This window comes from Anomalospiza imberbis, chromosome 21, assembly GCF_031753505.1.
Source record: "Anomalospiza imberbis isolate Cuckoo-Finch-1a 21T00152 chromosome 21, ASM3175350v1, whole genome shotgun sequence".
NCBI classification, from domain to species: Eukaryota; Metazoa; Chordata; class Aves; order Passeriformes; family Viduidae; genus Anomalospiza; species Anomalospiza imberbis.
Window position 1 is genome coordinate 6,065,585 of NC_089701.1, and position 15,117 is coordinate 6,080,701.

General features: G+C 47.0%; 1 protein-coding gene across 5 annotated transcripts in view; it reads right to left on the minus strand.

The window, feature by feature from the left end:
* Nucleotides 1–15,111, minus strand: part of EEIG1 (estrogen-induced osteoclastogenesis regulator 1) — a 38,002-nt gene extending 22,891 nt beyond the window's left edge. Inside the window, exons 1-2 of one of the 5 annotated variants that reach the window (XM_068211437.1) lie at nt 14,983–15,111; nt 12,425–13,056 (exon numbers count right to left, since the gene is read on the minus strand). In XM_068211437.1, coding sequence (XP_068067538.1) covers nt 12,425–12,570 — 146 coding nt within the window. In that variant the 5' untranslated portion in view covers nt 12,571–13,056; nt 14,983–15,111. The other 4 variants (XM_068211440.1, XM_068211439.1, XM_068211441.1 and 1 more) reach the window with 4 other exon arrangements.
* Nucleotides 15,112–15,117: the final 6 nt, after the last annotated feature.

Below are 15,117 nucleotides of genomic sequence, written 5' to 3' on the forward strand. Positions count from 1 at the left end.
CAATAAGGGAAGCATGAAATAAAAACAGCATTCAAAGAATGATTTAGATATCATCCTTAGAAGCAAGCTAGTATCTAGCAGGCAAGGGACTGACTTTTTATGGCTTTAACCTTATTTCCAGAGAAAGCCTATTTCTGTAAAGTACATCTTTGGAACTGCGTGTTACAGTTCCCTCCAAGGCAGTGATCAATCTTGATGAAGGTCCACCAGTACAAGCCAGGGAGTGATAATCCCTCCTGGAGAATGGGAGTGTCAGCCAGTCAATCACCAGAACAAAACCCTCCAGCATCAGCATTCCTAGTTGTGTATTAACAGCTTCTTTGAAAGTAATTCAGTTATGTCTGCACCCCAGTCACATGAAGCCAGACATGTGTCTTTGGGAAGTGACAGACATGAAATGCTGCACCTCGTGCACTATGTCCCACAGGTAAGAGCTTTCCAGTGCAGTGCATCCCATGTATTCCAGATCACTGCACTAGGTAGCCAGGCTCTCCAGTACATTCAGGGCTTCTCAAACTACTGGGAGTTATTCTAGAAGAAATATTTCCAATCATTCCTTCTATCTAGATCTTAAAACTATTAAGCTCCTAACATTAATTATGTTAAAAATACCATAGGAAATGAAACAATGGAGGTTATTAAAAAAATCACATGCAGCTGGTGACCAAGTGCTACAGGAGAAGCTGCATAAGGAAACAAAAATTATGCCAAATGGAGAAAGTAACCCACAGAAAAATGACCCTTTAGAACTTAAGCTATAGAACAAGTCAGATAAGTTTTGGAAGGGTAAGCAAGGGTGGAGCAGGGAGAAGGCAGGGAGAAATAATTCTAACAGACTTGACTGCAAGCAGCAAGGGATGGGTACATGGCACTTTAAAGATGGGACATACCCAGCAGAGCCACTCTGCTTTGAGATATTTGTAATTTACATTCTATCATCTGGAAGAAAAGCTGGACATCAGGAAAACAAATCCAAGAAGGGAGTGTAACAGTAAATGCTGTGCAATCTATTGTTACACACTGTGCTGAAGGCAGACCAACCCAAAGCAACACATATCCAAGGACTTCTTGCCACATCTACGGAGCACGAGCTCTTTCTGGTCTGAGGCCAGGGATGTGTGCCAGGAGCAAAAACATCACAAGCAAAGAACTACCAAACTCCTAAGTGTAAAGAAAGGAATAACTGGATAGATGACTCAGTTACTAAAACACAAGTCCGTAATAACGTGCGTATTGAATGCTGAAAGACGCATTTGCTTTTTTTGAACTCTCATCATGCACTGAGTCACCACACCAACTCCTTCTTCCATTGTTCCGATAGACGATGTCGGAGCTGGGCTGGCCAAGAATGAGCCATGTGCCAGGCTGCCAAGCCCACCACCAGTGCTTTCCTCCCATAAGCAAATCCACAAGGATTTAACTTTCAGAAGAAAGCAGAGCAGGTTTCTGCCCTGCAGATTGCACTGGAGTCTGCTCAGGTCAGCCACCAGCTCCCCCACGCAGGGCTTTGTATGCCAGTCCCTTCTCCAGCCTGGCCCACGTGTGTTGTTCCTCTTGCTTTGTGCCACCTTGCAGTTCACATCCACCCCACTCTGAAGAACAAACTCTGGGTCTAAATACCTCTTAGATCTAATATTCCACAACTACAACCACTGAACTATCAAATGTGCATAAAATAGGCATGAGGACAACTTAACTAAGCTACCTCTTATGAACTCAAACCTACACCTCCTGTCCAGCCAGCTAGGCTTACAGGGGGATGAAAAAACCCAAGCTTAGAGAATTCCCTGTTACTGGGGGGTGGAAGGCACAGAAGGAGGGGGTGTTCAGGCTCATTACCAACGACTCTATAGTAAACCTTACAAAAGTTAAAATAGGGTGAAAAAAATCCCAACTCTTCCAGGGCCTGTTGGCCCCTTGGAAAAAATCCCAATTCAAATCTCCCCTGTGGGGAGATCGAGGACCTAAAGCTTCAGAAGGTCCCAAACACTTCAGAAAAACTCTGAATTTTGCTCTGTACAGATGTTTACAAGACTAAGGTAGAATAATACAGTAAATTTCTGAGCCAATATGTGTTTCTGTATCACAACGTGGCTTTTCTCGAAAGCCTTTTCACTTTTGGCAGACCACAGATGTAAAAAGAAGATTTGCTGATTATCCATTGCTGCTGTATATTTATAAATTTTCTTCATCCCCCAAGTGTTAGCTGTTATTCTGAGTGATTCCAGATTTGGATACTGCTGTCTAAATTTAAACTCCCAGTGAAGAAAGACTGTAATGTAAACTCCACCAAGGAGAACTCTGTTAATGTGCCCACCTCACAGGGCACAAGACATGGCTACAAGCCTGTATTGTAAGAAAGCTAGCTTTGAACACAAGATGCTCTTATGAAGAAAAAGCCACTTATAAAGAAAAAAGTTACCTTTCAAAACCAAAAAAAATCAACACTTGCCCCCAGATATGTGAAAAATCCAGACATGGGTCAATTCAATAGGTCAAGGATTTGCTGGGATAATAAAACTGGCAAATGAAAACTCAGAAGGGAATCAACACAAGACTAGGAACAACATCACTAACACAAGTGATGTGCAGAGACAAATGTTTTTGCCTCTAAGGCAGGTTTAGGGCACGTGAAGACATAATGATGCCAGAATAGTTAAGTGACTTTTTTGCCAATATCAACCCTGCTTCAGCCGGGAGAGTTTGCCAATGTAGCTGTACCAGAGAGGTCTTTATAGTGCAAATTAACCTGCACATGAGGCCAAGTTCATTTCTGGAATAATTTCATTAATATCGTATGATGTAACATCACTGCAATTTGGCTCGAACATGCTGAAAAGTCTTTCAGTAAATAAGCTGCCTCAAGTCAACCCTGGTGCTAAAAGTAGGTTTAGTTACCCAAGAGGTAACACCCAACCATGTTCAGACGTGTTTCCCTATGAGTCATTTCTATAGAGTACACATTTACTGAAAACAAATACAATAGCCCAGGAGAAGGGCTTTATACGTTAACAGCAACTTTTTCATTCCAGGATCAACACAGGTGTTTTGGGATGGCTCCTTTACACAGGCACCATTCAGCAGTACAAACCAGGTGACCGGTTTATGGACAAGGTTCAAACATGTTTTCCCTGAACCTCTGTCCCCTCCATCAATATCTATCACTGCTGGTGTTTATCAGCAAAAAGGGCACTCAGCAGGAGAGGTTTGCAAATGAGAAGTGGCTGCTGAGTAAAGCTTGTTGACCCCTGACTCAACACTGTACTAGTGGTGATGGGCTGGGACTCCTAACTCAGCCTCTCCCATTTCTTCTGCCCCAGTTTCAGTGTCAGAGCCAGCAAGAGGGGAGAGAAAAAGGTCTGGGATACAGCAGTTAGAGCTGATTTTTCTCCTCTGGAGCCAGAGCTGCAGACAAACACAATTCTCTAAGAATGACCAGTATCTCATGGTGCCACTAATGAGAGAAAAGTAATTTCATAAATTACATCTTGTTTAAAGGCAGAATATGGAAGAGCTCTGCATTTAGTGCCAGCAGCAAGTGCTGGTTAAGACCCTAGGAGATGTCAGCACAGGATCCCACTGCAGGAGCAGGTTTCTGAGGATCAGTGAGGCTTTACCTCCTCTCTGGCTGTCACCACAAGCTGTATTCAGACAAGCTCCCTGGATTCTCCCCTGCTGACAGCAAATGACATTGGAGATGTACTGCATCACTTCTGGAGGGAAAACAACAGGCAGATTTGTTTTGAGAGAACAGATGCACTTGCACTTACAGCAGGAAAAGTCATCACTATAAACCTACATCAGAAATGGACCTTAAAGAGAACAGGAGCCACAGTATCATCAGCTACTCCCTATCCAGCACAAAAAGGGTGTTCAACAAAGCAGAAAGGCAGCAAAGGACAGCAACAGTGGTAGGAAATACACTCCTCCACAGCACAGTTTCCCTTGCAGCAAAGAGCACTGCAGGCTACTGAAGGTACAAACGAGCAGCACTGCGCTTGTAAGAATTTGACATTTATACAGATGCAATATCCTGGTGTTACCAGAACAGGCCACTGACACAAGCCAGGGAAAGCTTTCCTGCACAGGGGTTACTGCATAATTAATCTGTAACACAGGCAAGCAGACTACCTCTGCTCAGCCTTGCTGCTTAGTCTGGAAGCAGGCTGCTGCACTAGCTGGGGCTGACTGGTTACAGCAAGGCTGCCTAAGTGCAAATGGGATTGCTTCATCTCGGAGCAATGGAGCATTAACGGCTCTGGAAAAACTGCTGAATTATAAATATCCTACTGGCCTCCCTCATATTCTCTGACATGCAGGCACAGCCGAAGCGAGGATGGGAAGAACAGGAACTAGCAGGAGAAATAGGCATGATGGAAACACAAGTAAATTGGAAACCCTCTCCTCAACCTACACAGATGCAAACAAAAACCCACTGAACACCATGATGCCACACCCACCTCACCTTTGCTGTCTCAAGCACAGATAAAGCCTCAAAGTCTGATACAATGCCAGGTAAAAAAAAAAATTCTCTATGCCAGGGTTTTTTCCAGAGAAGTACTTTCTTCCTCCTCTCCTGGCCATCTGCATTTTTATTTTGATGAACAATATTATCCCTTAAAGACTGGAAACAGAAGTGACCAGACAGAGAACAAGACAACCCAACCACATGACCTCTGTAGGTCTCTAAAGCTGCATTGCTAATTAGGGCTGCGGCTTTCTAGCCCTTCCAGGACAGTAAATCCACATACTCTCTTCCTTCCTCCCATGTAAGCATTCACAATGCTTTCAGGCTGAACAGACAGAGTTCATTTCTTATTTAAAGTACAGCATACAGCAGTAAAAGTATTTTTAGCTTCATCCTATCTCCTACTACAACATGGGACCTCCTTCAAGGCCTCCTCCCACCAATGAGGTAGGATAAGTCCAGCCAAAGGAAAGGCACAATCCTGCTCTCCTGCCAGCTCAGCTAGTCGCTCTCCACAGGGAGTGTGGCCTCTATATATGCTACTGCTTATGTAGAACATCCTGTCTCTTCCACACCTGCCTCCTCCCAATCCTTTAGTCTCTATGTGCTTCCTTTTCATTGTCTACCTCATCCCCAGAACTCCACCCCAGCTCCTTGGCCTTATCCACTGAGCTACAGGGGTGACCCGTGTAAAGCACGTGACAATGACACCCACGATAATCAGCGATTTCAAATCGTGCACAACAATTCTCTTTCTTGCTCATCAGATTAAAAATACACCAAACAAGAAGGCTGTTCATGCAGTGAACACTGGCACAACTGTTTGTCTAGTGGGAAGTGCCTTTCAAACCCAGGCACTAAAATGAGATGCCGAGTCCCACTGTATGGTACCAGAGGGATGATGATGCCAAGTCCGGAGTTACAACAGCGACGTGCATCGTGTCTCCCAGCAAGTGCACTTGGCACAATATGAATAAACTGCAAGAGGAAAAAAATAAAGTCTCTCACCCTGCAGGGCAAGCAGCTGGTACTGGGGTGGGCTGACACATCCTGAAATAACACCTGAAATGATCACCTTTACAACATGGATTACTGACACAAGTTCACAGGATGCTACAGAAGAAACATGCAGATCCAAATGTTGGTCCATGGAACTCCTAAAAGCTTCTAATAATTAAACAATAACCCAGCTATGAAATAATTCCTGACCCATTTCAGAGTAGGCTGCAAGCAGAGTAAAGAGCTGGCAGCCCACAGAGGATGCAGAACATATCCTGTTTGAAGAAGGGAGGTCACACATAGAGCCACATCCGCCTGTCCTCGCACGGATGAGGCCTCACAGAGCCACACACACAGGTGGATGCTGCAGAGCTCACCATCCCACACTGCCAGGCCTGAAGTGAGGGAGGTTTGTGATCTGAGAAGACATTGAGCTCTTTCCTAAAACACTACCAGATGTAGTTTCCTGCAATAAAATAATAATAAGAAATAAATCTGTACCTGCCTCATTTATCTAGAAACTGGTAACAGAACAACTTGCCACTGGCAACTTATGGCCTATTAAAATACCAACTGCTGTGTAGAGAGACCACAGGCTGCCGAGGGCATGCATGAATTCCTCAGAAATTCAGCTACAAAGCTAGAGTCAACCTAATGGCAGCTCAACAGCACAAAGAATAAAGATACTGGAAGCCCTTTAGGTTTTTCCCTGTATTTCAGGAATAAATATATGTCTTAAAGGAACAGGGCCACTCTCACCTACCTTCCCTGATTCTCAGCCAGTACTGATGGTATTGTCACCCTGCAAATTAAGTGGGCCACAGAGCCCTGGTTTCCCAGTAGAACATTAATTTTCAATCAGTAATTTTTCTGAGCCAAGGGCTGCTTAAGTCACACAGATAAGGCTGTTGCTAAGAGTCAGCTGTCAAAGCAATGCCAGCGCAGAATCGGCGATGAGGGGGAAGTTTGAAAGCCGCCTGTATCTGAACGTATTTACTGATGCTGTACACACAGCATATCGGTTACAGCGCTTCAGACTGCGGCTTCTGCTCAGCAGAGCAGCCTCTGCCTGAGCCACAGCAGGCAGGACAGGGCCAGGCCATGAACAGAGACTGTTCTTTACTCGACAGGATACAGCCCCCGTGGCAGGAAGGTTTTAACGTAATTCTGCCAGTCTTGTGACAGGCTTCGATGCGGGGACGGTGACAGGAAGAGGCAAGTATGGCACAAAGCAAATCGACCCGCTCCAAAGCATCTATCAGACCCTGCAGGTGTAGCAGCCAGAGGCCAGAAAAGGTGAGAGAAGTGCTTTGCAAACTCAAAGCACAACTTAAGATGGTTTGTGCTGAGGACCTTGCGGTGCTCCATCACTTCTGCAGTTTTTCCAACACTCTCAACTTGCGAGAGGTTAAACCTCATTCACTGCTTCTGCTCTCACAACTTGCACCTACATTTAGCTGCACTACTGGAATGAACCCCCTTTTTGTATTCTCTGTATTTGTTTCAGAATGTAAGGCACAGCAGGTACTATACTTGAACATTATCTTGAAATAGCTCATATTTTATTGCAAATCACTTCTAGAGACTGTATTGAAATCACTTCTCCATTAACACCCCCAGCCTATTCCTGAGGCTCTGCCAGGAAGGAAGGATGTTGTGTGAAGCTGCTCTGGAGCATGAAAACTAAGTCTATTGATCTGTATAATAGGAAAATTTGTACATGTAGGGAAGGTCTTCATTTCCAGACACATTTGCAACAAAAGTACTTTTAAAATACGTTAACACACCACATGCTCTAGCAGAGGACAGAGCCAAGCACATACTGTCCTAAAATATGGAACTGGGAGAACAGTTTAAAGTCACAATCAAGCTCCTTGCTCTACTAAACCGTGACAATCCCACTGGAAGCAAAAGGCAGCACTCAGCAAGTGATCTCCTTTCCACTACAGCCAGTTTTCTTCTCTCCTGGGAACTCTAGAAGAAACTATTTAGTTACCTAACCTTTATTTTTTAAGGCAGACGTAAGTCAAGATTCAGATCTCAACCAGGCTGAACCAGTCTTTCAGTCTCTGATTAAACAAACAGCTAATGATTTTCCGGTCTGAAAAAAGCTAAACATGGTCAGCTTAATTACCTGAAGTGTCAGGTACAATGAGTATTTACGTAAAGACAGCGAAGTAGTTGATTTCTAACTCCCACCACCAAGAGCTGCGCTCTGGAGATGGCACAACTTGCACCTCCCGTCACAAAAATTTTTGAATCACCAGCCCTATGTTAGCAGGGCAATGCGTCTCTCCTTTATTTATGTCCCACAGTAGTGAATAAGTTCTGTTTATCACTAAGGCATTACGATGCTTTTTATCCCACCAGCTGCCAAAAGCAAGTAGCTCATTTGTGCCTACACGATGATGACAGAGGCACACTCGCACAAAAGCTGACCTCAGTCCACAAGGAGCTGTCAGTGTGAGGTGCCTTCCCAAATATCAGTGTTTCTTTGGTATTCTGGATGAAGCTTTACACCCCCAAAAAACCAATCAAGTACGCAGTGCAGGAAGTGGCCTTTCATACCGACTCAATTAAAAATTGCAAGGCTAAGAACATTGTGGGTTCAGGCTGCAGCACTGACATATTTGGAGGTCAGACCACCCCAACACGGTCAGGTCTTCCCAGATCAAGCCCACATGCAAACAGGGCAGGGCTGCAGGAGACAAGCTACATTCATTGTTTCAAACTGCTGCAACGAGTGCCAGGATCAGAAAACCAAGCTGAAATGCTGCAGATGCTTGCAAAAGCATGGTCTCAAAAAAAAAAAAAAAAAAAAAAAAAAAACAACAACAACAACAAAAAAAACAGTCTGAGGTGCCTTCAGAAGACAATGAGGAAGGTGGGAAATGCCCTCAAAGCTGCTCAACTCCTGCAAAGCAGTCTTTCCTCTAGAGTCAGACAGGGGCTTTAAGAGTACAATCCCTTCCTTCAAGTCCAGAAATACCAGAGTGAAACTGCTGGCAGGCTAACAGAACAATGTAGGATGAGGTGTCAGTAGTCTGTGGATAACACCTGGCTTTCCACTTCCTTCACGCTGTGTGCCAGCAATGCTCACTGCCAACACAGAGCCAGAAATCACTCAGCACCAAGGCAAAGAGCATCTGGCTGTCACTCAACATGAACTGTAAGCAAAGAGGGGGAATTTAATTGAGTCTTCCTCTTCGGGAATACCCAAAGATGTACATGAACTTACTACATCAGCCTTTAGCTTTAGGCATCCATTTGGACACCCAGGCTCCTGCCTATTGCAAAATGCAGGCGAACCCAATGGGAAGAAATGAGGATGTCCAACATCAGTTCAGAAGGCTGAATGATTTCTTTATTATAACTATAATACATTAATATACTATATAAAGGAAGATACTAAAACTACAAACCTACTTTCTCTAACTACTAACAGCTTGTGACCCTGTTCTCGAGAGTCCAGACACAGTTGGAGCTGCTTGGCCATCAGGCCCAAACAATCCTCACCAGAACCCAACCAAGCAATCACCCCAGGTAAACAATTCTCCAAACACATTCCACATAGGAAAAGCAAGAAGCAGAAGCAGAAATTGTTTTCTCTTTCTCTCTGTGCACCTCTATGAAAAATCCTGAGAGAAAGAAATGTGCTGCCACACCTGCCTATGCTGATCCATGGATGGGATATCTCCCGATGAATTTACTGTCTCGTCTCTCTAGGAATGAAGCTGCACAACCCCCCAGAAAGCTTCAAACTGGTACAAAATGCAGCCGCCCACCTGCTCCACAAAAACGGTTGCCATGAATACATCCCTACTTCTCTGTGCCTGCTATTTTTAAACATACTTGGGAGGCAACTGAATTCACTGGTGGTTGTGCTATTTAAATATCTGGATTAAAAATATTCAAGGAATATATTGGTACTTCTCAATATATTGAGAAATACAGAATTTGCCTGGCCTACACCTGGCTCAGATGTCTTTTCAGATGCCCAACTTCTGTAATTCCACTGCAAGGTGATAAACCCAGACACACAATAGATGCTTTTAACACAGAGCACTGTAAAGTGATATCTGTGAGTTTTATTCCTCATAAGTCCCAGAAGAGCCTAAGGAAACTTTACAAAGGGAGAGGAAAAGACAAGCAAAAGGATATTTACAGCTGAAACTTTAGTCATTAAAATACCTATAGTCCAGTGCAAGGCCTGAGCACAGGAAGACTGGAAATAAGAGTACCTGCCTGCAAGAAAATAATAATTTAAAAAAACCCAAACAAACCAGAAAACCCAGGAGAGGCAGATCCCCAAAGCTGAATGTGCTGACAGGACCTGAGCCTTTTCCAGACATCCTTGAATTCCTAAGAGCATTTAGTCTTAACACATTTCAGACAGGCTTCCCTCCAGCCAGAAGTGTGAGCAGTCCAGGAATCACACTGGGCTCCCATCAGCCCAGTGTGTTTCCCACCAGACCCTGAGCACCAGGCTGTGGCAGGTCTGTAAGTGCAAGCCAGGCTGAGCTGGACTTGGAACCAGGACAGGCTGATGGGAGCCAGCAGCACAGGCTGCTGCTTCTGCCTTGCCCACAGGTCAAAATGATCACAGTACCACCTGGAACTCGTTGGGAATATTATATTCCCACCTCCTGCCACAGACATGCATGAGGTGTCAAGTAAGCTTATTGTAAATAACCTGAAAAATTCGTCTCTGGAGGTTCCTGTAGAACACTCCTCTTTCCACAAGACAACTACAAAACCTGATTTAACATTTCCTGTGAAGAGTTCCTATATCTGCTTCTAACCTCAGTTTACAGACTCCAGGTGACGCGGGATACATTATTCAGATCAGTTCTCTGAAATCTCATGGCCATGAAGAGCTACAGCTCAGCTCAATCACAGCCACCAACCTCCAAATGGCCCAGATCACAGAAGCCCAAATCGACTGCAGAGCAAACACCAGATTTTGGATATAAGCAGATCACAAGAAATTACCTGCCAGACATTACAACCTCAAACCAAATCACTTTTGGAAGTGGTTGATTTCAGAGAAACAGTCATAGACTCTAAACAACTTACAGATTTCTAACACAACATTTATACAGTATCTCCTTTCCTTTAATCTTTCCCAGTGAGTATCAAAAAGGTGATAGAAATGAAGAGAGGAGCACAGAGCAAAGCCAAGGCATGACCTGGGAGCCTCTCCACACAGTAACTCTTCTGGAAATTCATCCCTCCTGAAGTTTCTCTAACTGCAACAGGGAAAAATATTTGGAAAAGGTCAAATGACTCAATACCACTGAGACCCATAACTTTTCAAGCAGGAACAGGTTTCCATGTGCTTTCAGTTAGAGCACAGACAGGTCGAGGGAGAGGCGGGAAACCCCCAGCCCTCTTTGCCTTTGCTCGTTTCAGAGCTATGTATGTGTTTGGTTTTGAATTACAGTTGATTTGGCTGCTGGAACACATCTGCAACGCTGAGCGAACTACTGAACCCCAGCCAGCTCAGAAAACAACCCACACGGCTGGCAGCACCAGCAAATCCCAGGGACGGCTCCCAGAAGCTGCTTTCAGGGACAAGGAGAGGGAGATGAACATTTCTCTGCACAGGCTTTTCCTGAGACACCCTCCAGTGCCACTTACTCTGTTACGACTCCAGGAAGTGGAAGGGTTAATTTTTTTCCAAGTTCACATACTGTTTGAATTCCTTAGATAAACTGCTTCCACCAAACCCAAGGATCTAGCCTCAGGGGAGAACACTAAGGAAAAGGTCTTTTGATAGATTTTCTTCAAAAGAGAAATTAATTCAAAGTCCATTTCTGGAGGTGTTCGACACCCTTGGCTTCTATGGACTTCAGATGAGGTTGCATGGTGCCTCTGGAAAAAAAAAGCCAAGCTTTGAGCGCTGCCCTAACACTTCTGTTTGAAAGACAGAAACGTTTTATGCTTGCCCAATAAAATCTTCTCTCCTGAAATGAGAAAGCTCAGTACACAGCAATACAAAGAGGAAAACCAGACCCAACCAGGCTTTAGTCCTGGCATAAAGCAGTTGACAGCTAGCACAAACTAATCCTGTACCTTTAAAACTGAGCAGTCACTCAGGAAAGTAAAAAAACAAGTTTGGAAAGCCACTGAAAGCTTCCTTCACATTTTGAAGCAGAAAGCAAGTCTGGGCTGTTGTGGAATTCGTGTTTGCATACTGTTCGTGATAATCTGTGTGCATAGTTGGAAACAAAGCAAGTTTTTATTAGCAATTAGTAACAAGAGTGGGGACAGACCTGCCTGAAGGAGCCAGAAAAATGCCAACAGAGGATGGCAGAACCTTGTAAGATGTGTAGCAGAACGATCCCAACATGGCATAGAAAACACTGCTGCTCTGAAGTGGGAAATGCAATGGCATCAGTTCAAGGAGATAAACTGGGTCTTTAACACTGACAACTTTGACTCCAGGCAGCAGTTTTCCCTTGCACAGCAATTTGCAAGGCAAAACAAACTACTTCCACCCTTATCAAGAAAAGAAATTCAGTATCAAAGGGGGAGAGCAAAGTTGGGAAGGGTTGATTTGGTTAGACATAGTTTCCTACAGAGTTGAGTTTCAAGTAAGGCAATGAAGGCAATACAGAACAGGGTTTGAAACAGTGTGTGAGAACTTGGGCAAGGAGGAGGGGGGAAGGTAAGAGAGGATTTAATCCCCTTTCAGGGGAGTGACCTCCCGCTCCCTCCCCTCATCTCTGAAAAATTCAATCCAGCGCGAATCAGCCAACACCACCCAGGTTCAGAGCTCTCCAGCTATGTAATTCCCTGCTCCGGAGAATGATATGGCATGTGGGGCCCTACAACAGAACTATTAAAATCCCATCAAGGGGTAAGCAAGTGGTTGCCATATGCTAAACCACTGAAGGGAAGAATAACCAGGGAAAGAAGCACGGCCAGGCAGCAAGTCTGCAGACAGGGTCTTACCTGCTAGATAAACTAGCAAAGTCTCCTCCATCTAGCAGCCTGATTTTGCAGAACAGAACCCCATTGACAAAGGGGACAGCAGTCAGCTCTTCTAGAGTAAAACTTGTCTGAAACTTGAACTTCTTCTTCTTCATCAGGAAAGCCATGGGCAAATTCAGCGTGGAAAGCTCAGGAATTCCAAAGATGATCAGGGAGAAGTGGCTCACAGCACAAACAGACAAGCAGAGGAAGGGCAGTCGTTCTGGGAGCACAGGCAGGGAGTAAATTCCAGTTCAGTCACAACAACGGCCCAGCTTCAAACGCACGATTCTCTTCTCTTTGGTGGTCGGATCTGGCTGTGGGATCATCGCCACGGCAGGCTTCAGGTGAGCAGGAAGAGGTCAGATTAAATCTCTGCAACATCTCCAAGGAAAAAGGGAGGGAGGGAAGTTGGGTCTCAGCTCCAGACCAGCAGGAGCTGTCCCAGTTAGAGACTGCAGCGCTCTGTCTTCAGCACAACCCCTCCTGAAAGCATCTCTTGTGAGAAGTCATCTCGAATCCCCAGAGAGGCCTTAAGTCTGCAGGCAGCACATTCAAAGAGCTTCCAGTCGCTATCTCTTGTGCAACTCTTTGATACAGGTCTTTGGGTCAGCCTTTGGGAGGGAAATGAGTAAATTAGTTCCAGCCAGTCTTGGGCTCCTCCTCCTGCTCTAAAACCTGTTTGGATAGGTAATATTCAGTCCAGACTCATTCCAGTCTGAAGAGGTATGGCCCCAATTAGCCCAGCCCCAACATCCTCTTTCCCCTAGGGCAAGCTTCACTGTTGTCATCCCCCTTGTAATTTCTGTTTTGCAAAGCAGCTAATAAAAAATTGCTTTATTTTCAGCCATCATATTTAGACGCAGTTTACAATGCAAGATCATTCTAACACGTAGTCTAACAAGAGGAAGGAAAAGCCGTCTCAAGAAATTAAAAATATGTTTCTTTCCTGCATTTCCAACTAGCCCTAAGTGTTAGCACCTGTATCTTATAAATGGAGAAAGCAGCAGAGAGGGGAAAAAAACAAGCAGCCTGCTCCAGATTACACAGCATAACAACCGAATCAGGTCATCTGGCTGTCCAATGGCCAGGCCCACCGGGAATGCTGCCTTCCCCCGGCACCGGCTCTGCACAGAGCTGTGCCCTGCTCAGTTCAGATCTGGGGCTGCAGACAGCGCTTTGGTTACACATTTACAAAACACCTAAACCAGGGAGGCAGGAGCTGATGAACATCTCAAAGGGACAAGGTTATGAACACCGGGCAGTAAACAATCCTCACATTCTAGGAGCTGCCTGCGTGGGTGATTAAAGACACTCTCCTGCCTGCTGGCTGCAGGAGAACCCAGCTGGCTCTGACAGGGCCCGGGCACCTCCACGAGGGTTCTGCTGTCCCGCAGACACCTCGGAGCAGAGTGGGGGGAGACAGGTCAGTGCTCCACACCACAAGCAGTACCTGCCCCTGCACCGAGCTGCTGCCAGGTCTCAGCCTCGGCCAATGTGAGGTCACAGCCTGTCCCCTGGCACTCCAGGGTCACGCAGTGAATGGTATTCAGGACCCAGCTCCCTGTCCCAGCCGGGCACTGAGCTGTGCCCAGGTCCCAGTTCTCTCTCACAGCCGGGCACTGAGCTGTGCCCAGGTCCCAGTTCTCTCTCACAGCCGGGCACTGAGCTGTGCCCAGCTCCCAGCTGGTCACTGAGCTGTGCCCAGGTCCCAGTTCTCTCTCACAGCCGGGCACTGAGCTGTGCCCAGCTCCCAGCTGGTCACTGAGCTGTGCCCAGGTCCCAGTTCTCTCTCACAGCCGGGCACTGAGCTGTGCCCAGGTCCGAGCCGGTCACTGAGCTGTGCCCAGGTCCCAGTTCTCTCTCACAGCTGGGCACTGAGCTGTGCCCAGGTCCCAGCTCCCTGTCCCAGCCGGGCACTGAGCTGTGCCCAGGTCCCAGCCGGGCACTGAGCTGTGCCCAGGTCCCAGCTCTCTGTCCCAGCCAGGCACTGAGCTGTGCCCAGGTCCGAGCCGGTCACTGAGCTGTGCCCAGGTCCCAGTTCTCTCTCACAGCCGGGCACTGAGCTGTGCCCAGGTCCCAGCCGGGCACTGAGCTGTGCCCAGGTCCCAGTTCTCTCTCACAGCCGGGCACTGAGCTGTGCCCAGGTCCCAGCCGGTCACTGAGCTGTGCCCAGGTCCCAGCTCCCTGTCCCGGGCACTGAGCTGTGCCCAGGTCCCAGCTCTCTGTCCCAGCCGGGCACTGAGCTGTGCCCAGGTCCCAGCCCCCTGTCCCGGGAACTGAGCTGTGCCCAGATCTTAGTCCACCTCTTGGCCCTCTGAACCCCCGACTGCCCTGCAGCCCAGCCCCAGGGGCCAAGCACCGAGCCATGCCCGAGCCGCAGCGCAGCTCCGGCCCCACAGCCCGTGCACCACAGCCCGGGCTCAGCACCCTCCCAGCCCGTGCACCGAGCTGCAGCGCGACCTTACCCCTCTCCAGGCCCCCCATCACCAGCTGCCTTACGGAAGGTCTCAGCCCGCTTCCCAGCGCCCTCCACTGACCTGCGGCGCGGTCCCGGCCCGGTGCCTGCCCGGCCCTGCCCGCTCCTCCAGCCCGCTCCTCGCACGGCGGCCGCCGCTCCCCGACACGGCCGCCTCTGCCCGCACTACGCCAACTGCGGCCGCTACGCCGATAGC